General features: G+C 44.3%; 1 protein-coding gene across 6 annotated transcripts in view; it reads right to left on the minus strand.

The window, feature by feature from the left end:
- The window catches only part of LOC120399069 (death associated protein), an 86,399-nt gene that overhangs the window by 7,468 nt on the left and 59,481 nt on the right, over positions 1 to 19,450 (minus strand). For all 6 annotated transcript variants that reach the window (XM_039526955.1, XM_039526956.1, XM_039526952.1 and 3 more), the window contains exon 3: positions 1,689 to 1,731. In XM_039526955.1, coding sequence (XP_039382889.1) covers positions 1,689 to 1,731 — 43 coding nt within the window. The remainder of the gene's footprint in view (positions 1 to 1,688; positions 1,732 to 19,450) is intronic.

Consider the following 19,450-nt stretch of genomic DNA (forward strand, 5'->3'; position numbering starts at 1 on the left):
TAAGAAGCCAACTCAGAAAGTTCCTCCTACACAAGCATTCAGGTCTTGAGCAGTCCAGGCAAACAACACACGTTACAACAAAGCTTAAACTTGTTCTTCATAATAATTTTAAAAACAATACGATATAATTTTAAAAACAGCAAAAAATATCCACCTCCCTTTCCATTTCTTGTAAGGAGTCTTGAAGTTTAAGTCTCCTCAGTGTGATAGATAGACTTGCTTTGATCTGTTTAGCTCTTGTCCGGGCTGCTGGCCCCATGCTGCCCAGAGTCCCTAGGGACAGCTCTGTCTGCCATTAGGGAATTTTTTCCCAAGAACCCCCGTAACATTTTGCGAACCCCAGTCTGGGAACCACTGGCCTATCCCAATTACCACCATCAGTCTGGGTTGGCATGGAAACCTTTCACAGTTCCCAGGGAGCGTGTGCTTGGCCTCTCCACTGGCACCCACTGCAGTTCCATTGCAGGACTTAAGTCTTGCAGAGGACATTGTGGTGGCCAGGCACATACAAGAGTGCAAATTCTTCCTAACTGATTCTGACAAGACTATTCACAGCAGCTTGACCACTGATTAAATGGTCCTCTGGCTCCAGCCCCACAAAATAAATGAAACTTACCAACTGAGCACTGCAGTCTAGTAAGGGCAAAGGGTCTGGGTCAAACAAAGCATAACTGTAACAAATTTATTTACACTAATTTAACCACGCTTAGTTTAGTTTCACCTCACCAATTGGTGGTAATATGGTTGATACAAGCTTGGGTAATTCATTCTGAGTACATAGGGAGATTATGTTACATTCCATACATTGACAATTACAGTGATCTTGGGCATGAATTATTATTAAATTCATGGCAAATTAATGTTAATCACGTCATGTTGATATTCATGCCTTAGCTCTATTATAATTATAGGAAGCAACTAAAACACATATTTATCATTTTTGAGCACTGACAGTTGTTAGAAAAAAGTTCATCCAGAAGAAACTAGACTGTGAAACGCTTACATCAGTATGCCCACAAGTAATCCCATTGACTTTAATGGACTATTTCCATGAAAGGTGCTCACATTTGTAAGTAAGGGTTGCACATGTAGTCCTATGTATGTGCACAGTGATGGAGCTAATAATGTTAATGTAGGCAATTGCACTGTTAAGCTCGTTTTTTCAGGTTTCTCATTACTTGATTACATCTATGCATCTCCCCACAATATAATTTTAACGAGACGTTTATGTCTGAGCTGCAATGAGGATGCAAGTGCTTCTATCATATCACATGCACAGAGTTAGATCGTGCGGCTGGATCTGTGTGGATGGACCCTTATGCTTAGTGGTGCCGTTTGACTTCAGCAGGTGTCTAACCACATGGATCAAGCTACTGGAGATGGCCTGTATGTAACAAGTTTTGAAAAAAGTGATGCAGTTGCATCAAGTCCAACAAAGTCCAACAGCTTCACATTTTTAAACTCACAAACTAAAACAGTAGAAACAATTTCAATATATGTATTCATCCATAACCTAATCAAATAAAAATACTCAAGGAGGCTTAAATAAAGTATAAATATAAACCCCAATCAAGTCAAATATGAGAGGGAGGGGAAAAGATCACAATTAAGAATCTTTCTCTAATCAGTGATGAAGTGAAAAGGCCTCTTAATCAAAGGACTGAAAAGAAATTAACATGTAAACTCACTCTTGCAATGACACCGGAGATGAACACCGTTGGTTTAGGTGGGCTGGAAAATAAGAAAGATTATAGTTATTTAATTGATTTGTTCAACTTTACTTCCCCTCGGGGAAAAAAGAACACAGGTACAGCAGCACTAAGACTTTGTCAACCTAATATAAGATGACTCTGGGTATTCTTGGCAATTAATGCATGCTTGAAATAGAAAAGACAAATTCTTCCTTCAACTTTGTTTTGCTACACTAATTAGCCCATTAGAGCCAAGAACACTGATGGAACTTTTCTTTGGCTCCTGTATCTTCAAGTTAATTGATGGGCAGTAGTAGACTAGTCCAACAAGACTGTGCTGCTTATTTAAAGTTAGGGGTCTTTTGTTTGTAGTGATTTGCAAATCCTCAATTTACACGTCAAAGCTGCCAGCAGTATTTTTAGGCTTTGTATATTTGTGCTGCAAAAGATGATGAAACTAGTAGTTAGACTAAACTTGCTGCTGTGATGCAGAATAAAAACAGGTTGCAAGTTTATGCTTGTTAGTCAAGAAGAATAAGTTTTCTGAGCCTCAGAAAAAGCAATACCCAGTACTTTTATCAGAAATGTTTATAACATTACCACTCCAAATACAAGGATATAGAAGCATGTCTGTTATAAACAAAATCTTACACTCTAAGAAGCAAATTTGGCTCTTGTTTTTCCCACATGCAAACTCTCATTCACCTTTATAAAGTTGGACCAAAGCAGAGTTTGACTCCAATCTTTATCTACACGAGAGAACTGTACAAAACACACTCCCACAGGTACTAGCACTGGTTCAACTAAACTGGTACCACCTGTGGGAGTCATAAGCTTATTCCTCCACTTGCACAGCGTGCTACTGATTTCTGTGGAGTTCTGGGCAAATGCAGCAGTATGTTTGTGTGGAATTCATCACAGGATTGGGGCCTTAGATCATTGTTAATTTCAGTTCCACATCAGCACCAAAAATCTCTGCAATACACATAACCCATAAAGAAAAAATAACTTGAAAGATGAACTAAGCAATCAGCCAGATGATTCATCATAAGAATATTACACAGCACTTTACAACTGCACAACTCTTTGCAAACACTAATGAATCTTATAGTTTTTTTAAAAAAATTCTCTTATAAGATGCTCAGAGGACATATATAGCCAGCAAACAGAATAAGTTTTTAATCATAAGTAGTGATTTAATTAATTCTTAACCATCAGTTAAAACAGTATTATATCACTATATTATCTGAAAAACCCTGCTCTTCTTTTTGTAACAGCACAAATCATCTCTTCTAGAAAACTAAAAATAGCAAGGAAGAAAGGAAACGAATAGTTTGACAGGAAAACAATAGAGAGAGGTCAGCTAGTAAGACAAATCCATTTGAAAGCACCTGTAATGGCAGAAGAATATTATAATTAATTCTCTTTTAATACTATTTAATAGGCGGTATCTGGAACCCAACATCTTAATTTCACACTAGCTATGTTGGTGGATGGAGGTTACACGCAACACAGATACACTGGATTTCTGAGCAGTCAAAGATTCCATTTACAAACTATATGGAGAAACATTCATTAAACACAAAGACATATTAAAGGAAATGATTAGTAAACAAAGAAAAATGAATGGCAAATGATTCTTTAATAATACACGAAAACCTAGTTTTAAATCACACTTGCTAGGAACACAATTATTTTCTGCCATGACATTTTTAAAGAGGCTACATAATGGCAAATCTGAATCTGATGGATTTTTTTCTTATATTCTCACCATGACCTTTCAGTATTCACTGTGCTCTGATGATGCATGAAATGCAAAAGCAGGTTTGTATTTCCTGCAAAAAGCTTGTGTGTACTGGACCTGCTATGCTTTGTCAACCTGCCACCACACATCATTATGTGCACCATGCTTCCTGCTGCTTTAATAAAAAGGGGAGCGGGTGTGGCTAGGAGCAATACTTGAGTTTTAAAAAAGGGAATTTTTGACATCACAATTATTTTAAAACACCTCTTCCAATTGCAAGCTCTACAAAGCCTTTTGGGAACTCTGGTTTTCTGTGTCATATTATTCAAAGAACTTGCTCCTACCAGGTACCCAGCCCCTTGAACTCCCAATGAAGGTAACAAACGGAGAGCTCATGCTAGGTTTGTGCTTTTTTTTTTTTTATTTGGTTGTACTCTGTCTTCTTGCTCTTGCCAAAGAAATTACACCGAAGATTCTGTAAGTCTTTAAAATCACCTTCCTAATCAATTTAGTTCAAGAGCCGTTTGAGGACAGCATTTCAGATGGTATAGCAGAACTAACTAATGAGACAGTTGAGACAAAAATTAGGAATACTTGTTTCCTGATATTCCTCTGATTTAATTCCCCCTTCTTAAATTCCAGCTCTGGCTTCTCCCATTAGCTTTGCACATATATCCTGGGGCTGTTGCTGGTCTTAGTTGCACTGCCCAGTACTAGGGTGTAATTGCCTACCATAAACTTCAGTTAAATCACAGAAATCCTTAATGCTAACTGTAGTATAGACAGCTACATTAACAAATCCCATAGAACCACTGCAGCAAAAGAAAAACAATCCAAATGGTAACATGCAATTGTTTTAATTCCCCCCCTCCCCCAGTAAAGATCCATACTGAACTGATTTTAACTTACGTACCAGAGTCGTTTTCCTCTGACAGCAGCCTCTTGACTTCTCTCTTCTTGTCTAAAGTGGCCCAAATGCTCTAGTCTAATCCACCCATGCTATGTCAAAGAGACAAAGGTGGCTTTATACCACTTTGTTTCCCTGGCTGTGGGGCCAACCTGATGCCAGTCCAACCCCACAGTGAAAGGGACAGCAACCTGTCAGTAAGTGCATAGTCATATCCTATTTCTTCTTTAGCAGAAAAAAAGGAAACCTAGGGTACGTCTACACTACGGGATTATTCCGATTTTACATAAACCGGTTTAGTAAAACAGATTGTATAAAATCGAGTGCACGCGGCCACACTAAGCACATTAATTCGGTGGTGTGCGTCCACGGTCTGAGGCTAGCATCGATTTCTGGAGTGTTGCACTGTGGGTAGCTATTCCGTAGGTATCCCATAGTTCCCGCAGTCTCCCCTGCTCCTTGGAATTCTGGGTTGAGATCCCAGTGCCTGATGGGGCAAAAATCATTGTTGCTGGTGGTTCTGGGTAAATTCCTTCATTCCTCTCATTCCTTCCTCCGGGAAAGCAACGGCAGACAATCATTTCGCGCCCTTTTTCCCTGGATTGCCCTGGCAGACGCCATAGCATGGCAACCATGGAGCCTGTTTTGCCTCTTGTCACTGTCACCGTATGTGTATTAGATGCCGCTGACAGAGGCGATTCAGCAGCGCTACACAGCAGCATTCATTTGCTTTTGCATGATAGCAGAGATGGTTATCAGCTGTTCTGTACCGTCTACCATACCCTTGTAAATTGGCTATGAAATGACGGTTACCAGTCCTTTTGTGCTGTATCCTCTGCTGCTATCATGGGTGCCCCTGGCTGAGATCGGCCGGGGGCGCAAAAGACAAAAATGGGAATGACTTCCTGAGTCAATCCCTCCTTTATGGTATCTAAAAATAGAATCAGTCCTGCCTAGAATATGGGGCAAGTGTACTAGAGAACCAGTGTATCAGAGAACCAGAGAGCACAGCCCCTCCATGTCAGATCCCGCAGAAATGATGAGCTGCATGCCATTCACAGGGGGTGCCCCTGCAACAACCCCACCTGTTGATTCCCTCCTCCCCCAGCCTTCCTGGGCTACTGTTGCAGTGTCCCCCCATTTGTGTGATGAAGTAATAAAGAATGCAGGAATAAGAAACAGTGACTTGTTAGTGAGATAAAATGAGGGGAAGGCAGACTCCAGCTGCTATGATAGTCCAGACAGGACATTAAGCAGTGTGGGGGAGAGGAGCCCAGCATCCCGCTGCTATGATAGTCCAGGCAGTACAGAATCTTTTCTTTACACATGAAGGGCGGGGGCTGATGAAGCTCAGCCCCCTATTGCTACGATGAAGATGGTTACCAGCCGTTCTGTACCATCTACTGGGAATGACCAGGAGTTTTTTACCCAGGCGCCCCCGGCCGACCTCACCTGAGGCCAGCCAGAAGCACTCACGGGCTGATGATGAGGACGGATACCAGTCCTATTGTGCAGCACCATCTGCCACAAGGCTGATGATGAGGACGGTTACCAGTCATATTGCACCATCTACCACCAGTGAGGGGGAAAGAGGATACTGCAATTGAGTGCCGCAGCATCGCGTGTACCAGCAGCATTCAGTAGACATAGGGTGACATTTAGAAGAGTCAAGAGACAATTTTTTTTCCCTTTTACTTCTGGGGGTGGGTGGGGGCTGTACATTGACGAGCTATGCCCTGAACCACCCCGGACAATGTGTTTGACCCTACAGGCATTGGGAGCTCAGCCAAGAATGCAAATGCATTTTGGAGACGGCAGGAACTGTGGGATAGCTTGAGTCTTCAGTCCCCCCTCCCTCCATGAGCGTCCATTTGATTCTTTGGCTTTCCGTTACGCTTGTCACGCAGCAGTGCGCTGAGTCCCTGCTATGGCGTCTGTCTGGAGATTTTTTAAAAATGCTTTGGAATTTCGTCTTCTGTAACGGAGCTCTGATAGAACAGATTTGCCTGCCCATACAGCGACCACATCCGTACGGTCCATGCTGGAGCTCTTTTTGGATTTTGATTTTGGACTGCATCGCCACCCGAGCTGATCGGAGCTCCACGCTGGGCAAACAGGAAATGATATTCAAAAGTTCGCGGGGCTTTTCCTGTCTACCTGGCCACTGCATCCGAGTTCAGATTGCTGTCCAGAGCGGTCAGTGGTGCACTGTGGGATACCGCCCGGAGGCCAATACCGTCGATTTGCGGCCACAATAACCCTAAACCGATATGGTAATACCGATATTAGCGCTACTCCTCTCATTAGGGAGGAGTACAGAAACCGGTTTAAAGAGCCCTTTATATCGATATAAAGGGCCTCTTAGTGTGGACGGGTGTGGCGTTAAATCGGTTTAACGCTCCTAAATCCGGTTTAAACGCGTACTGTAGACCAGGCCCTAGTCATAGCTATAAACTGTTGGGTTACAGTATATGTTTGTATGCTACATTAAATCCACTGGCTCTCCTGCCCATTTCTGCTAGACCTCTTTGTCCCCCAAAGATCTTTGAAAATCAATATCCTCAGCTTTTGTCTTTGAAGATCTGAATAACTATGACATGTGCCAATGCAGATTTAAAACGATAACAAAAGGCCATGGTACACTGAATCAGTAGTTCTCTCACTCTAATTCACAGGACCACTTTATGAGATCTTCTTACCGGTGCACCTCCCATCCCGACCCCTATTGCTTGGTTCTCAGAATGTTTAATTCTGTGAACCATTAGACAAGCCCCAAAGCCTACAGTTTTAGAACCACTGCATTGAGACATTTACTGTGTTTGCAGTAGTCCAACCTACACTACTGTTGCTCAAAAACACCTGCTAAAAATAGGGGTTGGGGGAAGTGAGCATGTCAGCAGACCCCCCAAAAAGAGCAGGCTATCATTGCTACATTTGTAACACACTTTCAAGTGCTTTAAATTCTACTGGTGTTTTATGCTAAGTACAACCTACATTTCTAGTATTTTATAACCTGTGATGGTTGCTTTGAGGATAAAATCTGATAAAAATTGGTTTGACAGATGTTGTTTTGAAGATGCAACATTACTTTTTCTAGGCTTTAGTAAACAAAAAAGTGAAAAAAATATTACTGTTACTAAAATAGAATTCTTATACATGCTTTTACTATTTTATATTTGATAGACACATTTATTTAAGTTTAAATAAAAGGTAAAGTAGGTCTTATTTAAGGAATACAAGACTAAATTTGCCAGGATTGTTTAAAGTTCATGAAAATACTTTCATAAGGAATTCTAGTTTTATTATAATGTGGAGAAAAAGCCCACATTTAAGATTTGAATATACAGAGCACTTATTCCAATTTTATATGTGCAATACTGTCAAAAATTGCACCTTTTAAAACATCACAAATTTTACTGGGTTCATTTGCACTGAAAGTATCCAAATAAGATAGAGAGTTCTATTATTTCATAGTACGAAAGCTTAAACAAGGTGTTTACTAACATTACAAGAAAATCAGAGAGAAGATAGAAAACTTTAAAAGACCACTAAACTAGATGAAATAAAGTATTATGAATACTAAAAGCTTATGTCTTCATTCTGCAGGGGTTTTAAATCTGTGAGTTCAAGTCTCACAGATATACTGTGAAGAATGACCATATGCTGGGGTTAAAAATTAATAATATGAAAGTCCCTAAAGAATGCATAATATTAAAAATAATGTAAGGGAGAGACTGCATAATTCAGTATTTGAACCCTGTTGTACACATGGATGATGCTCATTGTCTTTTTATAATTAATTAGTTGGGAGATAGGAGCATGAAGAAAAAGTGCAAGAAACAGAAAACAAATAAAGAAATAAATTGCTAACTTCCAACATGGGAGAACTTCAACTTTCCATACTAGGACCAGTGTTGTTTCATATCTTTATCAGTGTTGTGGACAGGGGCGGCTCTAGGCACCAGCAAACCAAGCTGTTGCCTAGGGCGGCCAAATCTAGGGGGCGGCAGGCTGGGCCGGTGGACCTGCCGCAGTCATGTCTGCGGGAGGTCCACCGGAGCCGCGGACGACCGGACCTGCCGCAGGCATGACTGCGGAGGGGGCTCTCGTCCCGCGGCTCGGCTGGACCTCCCGCAGGCATGACTGCGGCAGCTCAAGCGGAGCCGCTGGACCCGCGAACCGTCCGCAGCCGTGCCCGTGGGAGGTCCGCTGTTCCCGCGGCTCCGGTGGAGCTCCCGCAGTCATGCCTGCGGCAGGTGCCGCGGGAGCTCAACCGGAGCCGCGGGAAGAGGGGACCCGCCGCGGGACCGAGGAAGGGCGGCGCAGCACACCGCGCTGCCTGGGGCAGCCTATTTTCTAGAGCCGCCCCTGGTTGTGGAAAAGGGGATAAACAGTGAGATGGTAAAATTTGGCAGCTAACACAATTACTTTGGGAAGTCAAGATTAGAAAAAAATTGTGAGAAATTTTCCACTGCCCTCACAGAGCTAGATGATGGAGAAGCACAGTGACAGATGAAATTCAGTGCAGACTAATGCAAAAAGGGAACTGGATAAATTCATGGTGGCTAAGTCCATAAATGGCTATTAGCTAGGATGGGTAAGAATGGTGTCCCTAGCCTCTGTTCGTCAGAGGATGGAGATGGATGGCAGGAGAGAGATCACTTGATCATTGCCTGTTAGGTTCCCTCCCTCTGGGGCACCTGGCATTGGCCACTGTCGGTAGACAGATAATGGGCTAGATGGACCTTTGGTCTGACCCGGTATGGCCGTTCTTGTAAAGCCCTGAACACCAGAAGGAATAATTTGAGCTACTGGTGGTTAGAAAACCAAACAAAAATGTTAGGATGAATAAAGAAGGGAATAGAAACACTACTGAAAATGGTAATTATAACTCTTGTTTAGAATACTGCTTTCAATCCTGGCCACTCCATAGCGAGAGAGACAGTTGAAATCAAGAGTACAGAGATGGGCAAGGGAAAGGATCAGAAGCATGGAGGGCTTTCCATATTAGAGATTGAGGCAGCACATTTAAAACTGATAAAAGAAAATACTTTTTAAAGAGAGCGTAATTAATCTGGAGATCTCACTGCAAGAAGATATTATTGAGGCAAGGAGTTTAGTACGATTCAAAAACAGAATTAAACATTTATATGACTTGAACACATCCATAACAACATCAGTTAGGCTACAAAAATGTAAAAAGTCTATGAACCCTCATGCTCTAGGGCATAAGTTAACCTCTATGCGATGGAGGCTGGAAGAAACTTCCTCTATGGTCAGCTAGGTTACACTTTCACATGTCATTGTCCTTCCTGGGTTCAACCAAAACACTATTTTCTAGTATACCTGAACCATCTAAAACCATGCAGTACTATGTGTCTGAGCAGAAGCAGAGTTCTCAAAAGATTTCCAGTCTGCCGAGAAATATAAGCACACACCTTTTTACTGGGCTAGGAGAGTTTGAGACAAATGGGAAAATGATATGCTCTCTCCTAAACAGGGATGATTGGCACACAGGTGTTCTCCCCTAAGAGAAGGGAAGTAGAGTCAAACCTACAAAGGGACTTAGGTACCCAAACCTCAGTTTTAGGTCTTGAAATCCAATTTCTAGGCTCTTGGTGATCTACAAAGCCCTGCTCAGCTGCCATCTAACCCGGTAGGTGCCAAAACTCGGTATCTATGTTTCTGATGTGAATGTTCCCTAGACACCTAAGTTTCTGAGTCAGGGCATACGCACTGCTGCCTCCCTCTAGGCGTCCTAAGGCCTAAGCCCCAGCACGATCCACAAACTGGGGCAAGACAGGCAGAGGAGCACTGTCGCCAGCAGGGCTGTGAGTACTCCTAACTCCACACAGAAGAGCAGGAGACAGATGACCTCCCTCATAACCTTTCATCCAGGGGTTGGGTGCTCAGCTGGGACATGGTAGACCCAGGTTTTAGTGCCGCTTCTGCCTGATGAAGTGGGACTTGAACAGGGAAAGATCAACTACATTTCTTGGGTGAATGCCCTAACCCACTGGTCTATGATGTGGGTCTTTTCAAACTCTCTTGTTGAAGCTGGTCCACTTTAAATAACTGTATAATTAGACAGTAATTGTACAAGACTCGCCATATAACCTCCAGTTTAGTGGTCAGAACACATACACCTCTACCCTGATATAATACGAATTTGGATATAATGCGGTAAAGCAGCGCCCCGGGGGGGAGGGGGGAGGCTGCGCACTCCGGCAGATCAAAGCAAGTTCAATATAACACGGGTTCACCTATAATGCAGTAAGATTTTTTGGCTCCCGAGGACAGCGTTATATTGGGGTAGAGGTGTACCTGAGAGATGGCAGATTCCCTGCTCAAATCCCTTCTCTTCATCTAAAGGGACCTGAACTAGGCTCTCACTCATACTCTAGGTGAGTTTCCTAACCACTGTTCTACAGGTTATGAGAGGGGGCATTGGGCCATCTTGTGTAGAGTTAGGCATCTGCATAACTACAGCTTAGTCACCTAAGTCACCTGACTCTAGGGCAGGTGGTTCCTGGCCTGGACTGTAAGCAGAGCTAGGCACTTGCCTGCACCCCAGACTTAAGGGCTAAACCACCTGAGAGGGGCAGGGCATCTCCCACAGCTAGGGCCCTACCAAATTCACGGTCCATTTTGGTCAATTTCAGTCATAGGATTTTTTAAATAGTAAATTTCATGATTTCAACTAGTTAAATCTGAAATTTCACAGTGTTGTAATTGTAGAGGTCCTACAATTGTGGTGGGGTCACAAGGTTATGGGGGGGGGGGGGGTTTGCAGTACTGCTACTCTTACTTCTGCGCTGCTGCTGGCAGCGGTGCTGCCTTCAGAGCTGGGCAGCTGGACACCAGCGGCTGCGGGCCAGGATCCCAGCTCTGAAGGCAGAGCCGCTGCCAGCAGCAGCGCAGAAGGATGACATGGCATGATATTGCCACCCTTACTTCTGTGCTGCTGCCTGCAGGGCTGGTCCCTCAGTCAGCAGCTGCCACTCACCGGCCACCCAGCTCTGAAGGCAGCAGCGCAGAAGTAAGGGTGGCATGGCATGGTATTGCTGCTGCTGCTGGTGAGGCTTTGCCTTCAGAGCTGGGTGCCCGGCCAAAAGCTGCCGCTCTCTGGCCACCCAGGTCTGAAGGCAGCACAGAAGTAAGGGTGGCAATACTGCGACCCTCCTGCAACTCCCTTTTGGGTCAGGATCCCCAATCTGAGACCATTGGTCTCCCCAGTGAAATCTGTATAGCAAAGGGTAAAAGCACATAAAAGACCAGATTTCAGGGTCCGTGACATGTTTTTCATGGTCTAACTTACATGGCTCCAGGATTTTGGGGATCTCAGGCCGCTCTCTCCCTATGCATTGTACAGGGAGCCTAGGCACCCAACTCAGGCTTTGTAGATGCCAGTGTTGTTCCTGTGATCTCCTATGTGCCCAAGTCCCTTTGTGGATCCAGGCTATAGTTCTTTGCTTGCCTTGACCCTGGTAAGCACCATCCACATTAACCTACAGCAGGGCTATTTAACGAACCAGTTAAACTCTACTATAAGTGAGAGAAAATGTTTAATGGTTGCAGGAGCTGCTAAGGGGCCAGGAACTATAGAAATACACAAGATCCTGCTTTTTAGTTCCAAAAAGTGATAGAGGTATTTGGAGCTGTCCATTTCTTCTTGAATCTCCCAGCACTATGTCTTGTGACTCTTAACTGGGCTCTCTATTGCAGAATCAGAAGGACAAATACTGGCCCTGTGTAAAGGCTAGTTTCTGTCTTGGACTGTGTGGCTGAAGAGGTGCACAAGGCGTAGTAAGAACTCAATTTATACCTTTGAGGGATACCTGGACCTTGGGCCTGGGTACACAGCAGTAGACAGGTATTGTGCACCTGTTACAACCACCACTCTTCCCTCCCCCGCCTGCCCCAGAGTAGGTGGGTAGGGAGTTGCTGGAGAAGGGACAGGGCTTTTTAAGACATGACTATCCAATTTTCATGCTTGATTTCCAATGAGAGATCATGCACTCTTTCCTGGACAATGGGCGAGGGCAAGCAAATCGGAAAGAATCAATTGTATCGTGATGCTAATTATTATTGATCTCCAACTGCCCATCTATAAGCACGTATTAAAGTTCCTATTTTGATGGCTATTCTGTATTTGTGTTATAGTATGCAATTAGTATGTAACTGATCTCACTCATTGGAAAGCTAGCAATAAGGTTCACAAGCATTTCTCAAATGTGGCCACCCGGGGCTTTTCTTCTGGCCACAGCCTCCAGCAGTGGTTGGCACCCTCTGGAGACAAAAAAGCTGGAGGAGCAGGCAGCCAGTGAGTGCCCCACCTTCACTAGGGGTGGCGAGGAGGGGTTTCAGCCCTGGGGTGGTGGATGGCAGGCCCCAGCCACTGGCTTTGAGCTCTGTTCCCCTGCCTCACAGTGGCGGGCTCTTGCTCTGAACTCCCCTCCCCTCCATCATACTCCTGGCCCCCACTACCTCCCCCAGTGCCCCATTGCTCCTGGCCCCCACTGCCTCCATACCCACTTCCTCATTCAGGACTTAATTTGTCCCCAGGCTGGCCAAGGCCGAGTAAGTCTTCTGTGACAAGTAGTATTTGTTGTATGTTAATATCACTTTTTGACAGCAGACTTAGTAGCTATCAAGTCTTAAAAAAGGCAACCAAAAAAGCAAAAGAAACAAGACAACATGCAAAGCACCTATTCTGTTTAGGTCCAGTAAAGAATAGAGACAACTGTACATTATTATTGAGTCTGCAAATAAACCCCTACATAAATGAATTACAATGATTTGGGCATGTATATGTGCATATTTATATGTTTCCCCCAAGGTTAATTAAGTATTTTAGGAAAAATTGTCAGAGTGGCCACTAGTAAGAATTGGTGGCCGCACCCTGAGGCCACCAACATTTGTTATAAGAACCCCTAAGGTTCTCTAAACCATCCAGCCTGGAGTTCACCTGCGCTCACTGATTTCAGTGGGCAAAACTTCAGACCTCAATCCTGCCCTTACCCTTCTGGAATTAAAAAAAATAATAAAATAAAACAACAACTGGTGAGACATTCAACCCACCCATTAGCCTTCAAAGTTATTTGGGAATTTGTATGTCATTGTTACAAAACAAGAGTTAACCATTTTCAATTTTAGTTTAGTGCCATTTTGAAGGTCTCCTATATACAACTTCACAGAGGTGTTTGAGTGTACCTGGTTGCCTTTGATTCTGACATTGTCTATGAAAATAAATTGAGATGATTAAACACACACTGAGATGATTAAAAACACATTTCCCAGCAAACAAAGTAAGAATAACAACAAGCACACTGCTCATCAGTTGGCCTGAAATACTTTCTGATTTGCTTATAATATATTTGGGTTATTAATTTTCAGGACACAAAAGTAATAATTAGCCTGGCTGGCTACCAGAGGGAAATATTCTGCTTGATTGCACACAGACATTCCGTATCCGAGATTCTACAACACACTATGCTGTTGAGGTTGTTTGTATGCCAACCAAAACCACGTTTTGAAACCTCCAAGATGATCCACAAGATGGCACTGTTGAACCTCCTAGCCTTGTGTACTATAACAAGACAACCTGAGACAAATTCAGAAACTTTGGCAAATATTAAAAACTAAGTTAAAAAAAGTTGCAGATGTTTCTGCTAACAAAAAATAGGCAGTTTAGTGTACATATTTATGTATGTACACGCATACACACATTATATATACTTGGGAAACAATTTCATTGTTCCATGTACCGGTCTGAATTTGAATAAATCCCATGTGAAAGCTCCAACCTTTCCAAATTGTCTCGCTCTTCTGTATGGCAAACGAATGCAATTTCACAAATCTTAAGTAGGAGTCAAATATCCTCTCTATATATTTTAACAATAACTAGTTTTGTTATTCATATACAAGTGTAACCTTAGTTCCCTCGTGGCCAAGATGGAATCTGCTCTGCAGGCAGCTCTGGCCAAGAGAAGGTGCGTGCAGGAATGCAGCAGGAGAAATCCCTTCCACCCCAGGGGCACCTGTTCCAAACTCCCCAGAGTGAACACACACACACCAGAAAAGTACAATGGATGTAAGAAAGGGAAATATTTATTTACAGAGGGATGAGAGGAGAAAAACAACAAGGGGAAATATAGGGGGAGCAGTAAAACAAGGTTGGATCCAAACCAAGGCCTCACAGGCCCAGTGGTAGCAGAGTGTGAAAGGGCAGACACCAAGCAATGTGTCTGCACACAGAGTTCAGGAGGCCTGAGCAAAGTTCCAGTCCAGTGGTGAGTCTTGGGTGCTCCTGGTCGTCTTCGGCGCCAGTGAACTTTCCCCCAACAACCCCTCCGGTGCCCTCTTCTGCCGCTCTCTGCAAAGCCACACAGAGCAACCACCTCCCCACTTAACTAGCTACAACTTCCCTCCTTGTTCCCAATGCAGAGTCACAAGCCCCAGTACTCACAGCCCCATGCAGCTTTGGGCAGCCGTGATACTGGGTCCAGCTCTGGCCTGTCCTTCTCGGGTGATTCCTCCCTGGCACAGTGCTCCTCCTGGCTCCTGTCCTGGGGTGTCCCTGATCGGCTGTCCTGTCCTTCCCAGGCTTCAGGCAGGTTCTCTGCTGCTTCACTTTGCGAGGGCCTCCTTGCTACTTCCCCCAGAGCTCCAGACCCCCCCCCCGAAGTTTCCCTCTTTTTTTCTTGTCCCCCCAGAAAAAAGATTTAAAGGGGCCATGCTCTCTAAAAGCCAAAGGGGTTACACTCCCCCCCCCACCCAAAGAAATAATTCTTGATGTCCCCATCAAGATGGGCAACTCTAAACCATGGATCCCCAGCAGGAGACCCAGTGCCCCCATTTGTCAGAAGCATTCCCATCATCCATCCCACAGGACCCCAAGGGGTGAAACAGGTATCCCATGAGGCAGCTCGCCCCCCGTGGCACCCCAGGGATCTGTAGGTCACTGGGTTCCCCTAAATGATTATACATCAGCACACACCTGGGCTTCCCTTCCCTAGAGGAACATTTAGACTGGCTGTCGGGTATTGGCTGAGGTGACACTACTGAACATGGAGGGAAGATGATGGGTCCCTGAGGCACGAATTCAAGGGCATGTGGGTTTAAAGTAGCTGTTTGCGGTACAGGGTTCCCTGCCTGCACTGAACCTTCCTCATCATGTTTTTGGGGGGGGTCTCCACAGCTTGGGACAGTGGGGCCTCGGGAGTGCTCAGTGTGGGTTCTTTCCCTTCACCATCTCTTTGTGTGACAAGAGGATCCATTAGGGTTGGGGCATTCCCAACTGGATGACTGCAGAGGACAGGTATATTTCTGTCATTGGGACCATGTCCGACTCGCATTGCCGGGAGTCTCAGAATCTGTGGAAACATCCTTATGGGGAAACAATACTTGTCCTACAGGTAACAGATTATTCTGGTGGAGAGTTTTGGTGGAGCCATGACTGCCCTTAGGACGTATGCGATACACTGGTAGATCCCCAAGTTTCTTCTTTATAATGTATGGATGTGACTCCCAACGATCTGCAATGTTGTGCTTTCCCGGTAGTCCAAGATTTCGGGCCAAAACTTGGTCACCAACCCGAATCTCCTGTTGCGTCACTTGCTGATCATATCAGGTTTTATTCTTTTGATTCTGGTGACCAGCTGCTTGCGTCGCTATTCGATATGCCTCCTTTAGTTGATCTTTTAAGCGAGTCACATACCCCAAGTATGTTTCTGGGAGTGTCCCATCTGAAGACGCTCCAAAGCAGAGACAGATCGGCAACCGGGCCTCTCGACCGAACATTAACATGTATCGTGTGAACTCAGTTGCATCCTGTCGAGTGCAGTTATACGCATGTACCAAATGCTTCACGTGCTGGCTCCAGTATTTTTTCTGCTGAGGCTCCAGAGTTCCCAGCACATTCAGTAGTGTGCGGTTGAATCATTTTGGTAGTGGATCCCCTTGGGGATAAGGGGTGGTGCATGATTTCTTGATCCCCATGACCTTACAAAGTTCTTTTATTAACTGACTTTCAAAATCCCATCTCTGATCTGAGCGTAGTCTGGCGGGCAACCCACTTGGTGGCCCGTACAGGGACTTTGCAGTACACACACGCACACACCTACATTGTGCACCCTGGGCTCTCCTTCACAGAGCAAAGAAACTCCTGAGTGACTTTCACCTCAGTTTAAAAAAATAAAAATAAAAAAATGGAGAGAGGATTACTGGAAGACCTGTGCCGAGGGGCACGAATCCCAGTAATCAAAGCTGTGCTGGTGGCAGGGTTCCCAGAAGAGATGGAACCAAATGAAATTGAGAAGAGCCTAGATGCAGCTGAAATACTGGGGGGAGTAAAGGTCCACACCCGTATTTACAACCGCAAAGTGAAGGGCATGGTAGCACTATGTACTCACTCCAAGGAAGCAGATCTTGCTAAAGTGCCCAAAGAAGTGCAAGTAGCAGGTATTCCCTGGACAATTCTGGGGGCAGAGCAGTCCCCTCCTAGTGTGCCTGTGTCACTTGAGGTGGATTCTTTAGCACAGAAATTGCAAGCTCTGATGGTGGATGAGAAGCGGACAAGAGAAGAATTAATATTGGCATTAGGAGGGGCTCCAACACCTGCAGCACCCAGCCTGGTGGGATGGGCCAAAGAGTGGGGAGATGCTCTCAAAGGTGCATTGAAGCCGGTATATGACAGTGCTCCATACAAGCGGTTACGTTCTTTCTCAACACAGGCTAGATTTCAATTTCTACTTGGAGAAGAAGAGCTCAGATCGACGATGGACAGCAGAAACCTTCCACTCTCCTTCTGTCACCCCTAAGGCTAGCCACTGGCTGCAGCTGCAAGAGGTAGAATCTTAATTCTTTTCCCAACCAGAAATATCTAATATTCCTAAGAGCATCACACTGGGTTGCTTTTTTCTTTTCTACTACTCCCCTGGGTTTAATATATCGGGCCAAAATATGGTATTAAAATCAACTGCAAAACTTCCACTGATTCCAGTGGGACCAGGATTTGGCATTTGGAAAGTATGACATTAATAATATAAATGGAAATACCAGAAGACTAGAAATCTGCAGTAATGGGATTTAAAACATGAACATTCAGAGGATTTTAACAGAAGTCTTCAGAGTATAAGCTTCCAACTGGCGTGAAAAAAGTCTCTAGCCCCTTAAATGTTTATGAAAGCTGCGACAATGGATTACAATTTTCTCCATGTTACTGACCCATTTACAGGCTCTTATGTTCACTCTTCTCTGCCTACTTGGAGCAAGCAGATGAGTTTCTTTCAGGAGTGCAAGTCAGTAATGTTTCCCAGTCCAAGCAGTCAAACCCTAACTTAACCTCAGATAAACAACAGGAGTATTTATTGGTAGTTTACAGAAGGGAGGGAACAGAAATAAAAAGGATCATGTATATTAAATGCCTGAAAGGGAGAAGTAATGGAACAGTCCTCAGAGGATAGTTATATTTAAATTCCAGATAAAATTACAGAGTTTACCTCATTGCCCACATGGCAGTATGGTCTTTTTTGACTATAGACCAACTTGAAGTGGTGTTTCTGAGGTGTCAGCTGGGATATGTCCCCAGCAAGAATATGTAGTCTGCCTAAACACTGGCCTAGGTCTAGTACATCTAGCCTTTGATGGGGAAATAACACAAATACATAGTAGCGTTTGCTTTAAGATGTCCTTCATATCCTAAGCTGTGAAATCAGGGACAATCTACAAAATGCAGTGTTCTCCTTTTTTGTTTTCCAGCATCTAGTGAGTTTAGATTAGCAATCGTTCCTTTAAGAAGCTATCCTGGTTTCCTTGTTTAGCTCAAAAGGACTTCCCTTTCGTCTGATGTGCAATTAGACATATAAACTCTGTTCCATACATTTTAATAGTTCTATTTGCTAATGGCCTAAGCCATCACTTTTATAGAATGTCATTAATATGCAAATGCAGAGATCCCTCCTGGTACAGTAGATCATTTGTACTCAGCACAGTTTATCTGTGTAATGGAGTCCCAGTACATCAAAGAGTAATTGAGCTATAGAACATTAAGAATCATAAATATAGATATTAAAGCGATTAAAAATGGAAATACTACTTGTCACAATAAGTTAATATATAGCAATAAGACACACCAGGCTGTATGCATTCATAAAAGTGCTGGTGTTTGGCTCCAATAATCTGTGAGCACGTCTGGCATTATTTATTGATGGCAGAACAGGGCTTACTAATTTTAAATTTCACTTTTTGAAAAAACATTTATAAACATAATGAATCTTTCCACTATGATAATTCTTAAAATGTTAAATATGCTTTCCCTATTTTTTAATATGTTTGATTAAACGATGGGTCTTTCCCTGTTAGGGCAACAAGAACTATCAGGAACCCCAAGCTCAGTGGTCCCGAACTGTGGGGCATGCCCCCCTAGTGGGGCACAGAAAAAAGTTCAGGGGGCACGCAGTAGGACCCGGGCTAGCTCCCACAAGGGGTAGGGAGAGAGCACCACACTTCCAGCCCTACTCCTCCCTCAACCCCATGCAGCCTCCAGTCCTGCTCTGCCTCTAGGCTAGCTCCAACTCTAGGCCCAACTCCACTCCCAATCCCGCTCTGCCCCCATCCCCACCTCCACTCCGCCCCCTGCCCAGCTATGCCCTCATTCCCTCTCCACCCCCAGACCAGCTCCGCCTCTAGCTCCAGATATTCCCCCATCCCCAGTTCCGCCTCCAGCTCTGCCTTCAGCCCAAGCTCAGCTGCTGAGGAAGTGCTCTTGGCTGTGCAGTAATGAGGGGGCGGGGGAGGGTACGGATTGATTCTATTAATGGTAAGAGGAGAGGGGTGCAACTGGAAAAGTCTGCACACACTGCCCTAGCTCAAAAGCCTCTTTGGAGGGTTTTTTTATAAGAAGATCTCAGTATTGAACAGTTCCAGTTTAGTTTTAGCTTTTGCAAAACCTAGTGGCTGGAGGTCCCATACTACTGCTGAAAGGGGAGCGCAACTCTTTGAGGAGGGTGACAGAGGAAACTGAAAAAAAATACATTTTTAAAAACTGATCCTCCTCTCTTCCTTCCTCTGCTCCCCCCTAGCTGCTTCTAATCTCTTTCTCCTCTA

The sequence above is a fragment of the Mauremys reevesii genome, linkage group 2, assembly GCF_016161935.1.
Source record: "Mauremys reevesii isolate NIE-2019 linkage group 2, ASM1616193v1, whole genome shotgun sequence".
Classification (NCBI taxonomy): domain Eukaryota; kingdom Metazoa; phylum Chordata; order Testudines; family Geoemydidae; genus Mauremys; species Mauremys reevesii.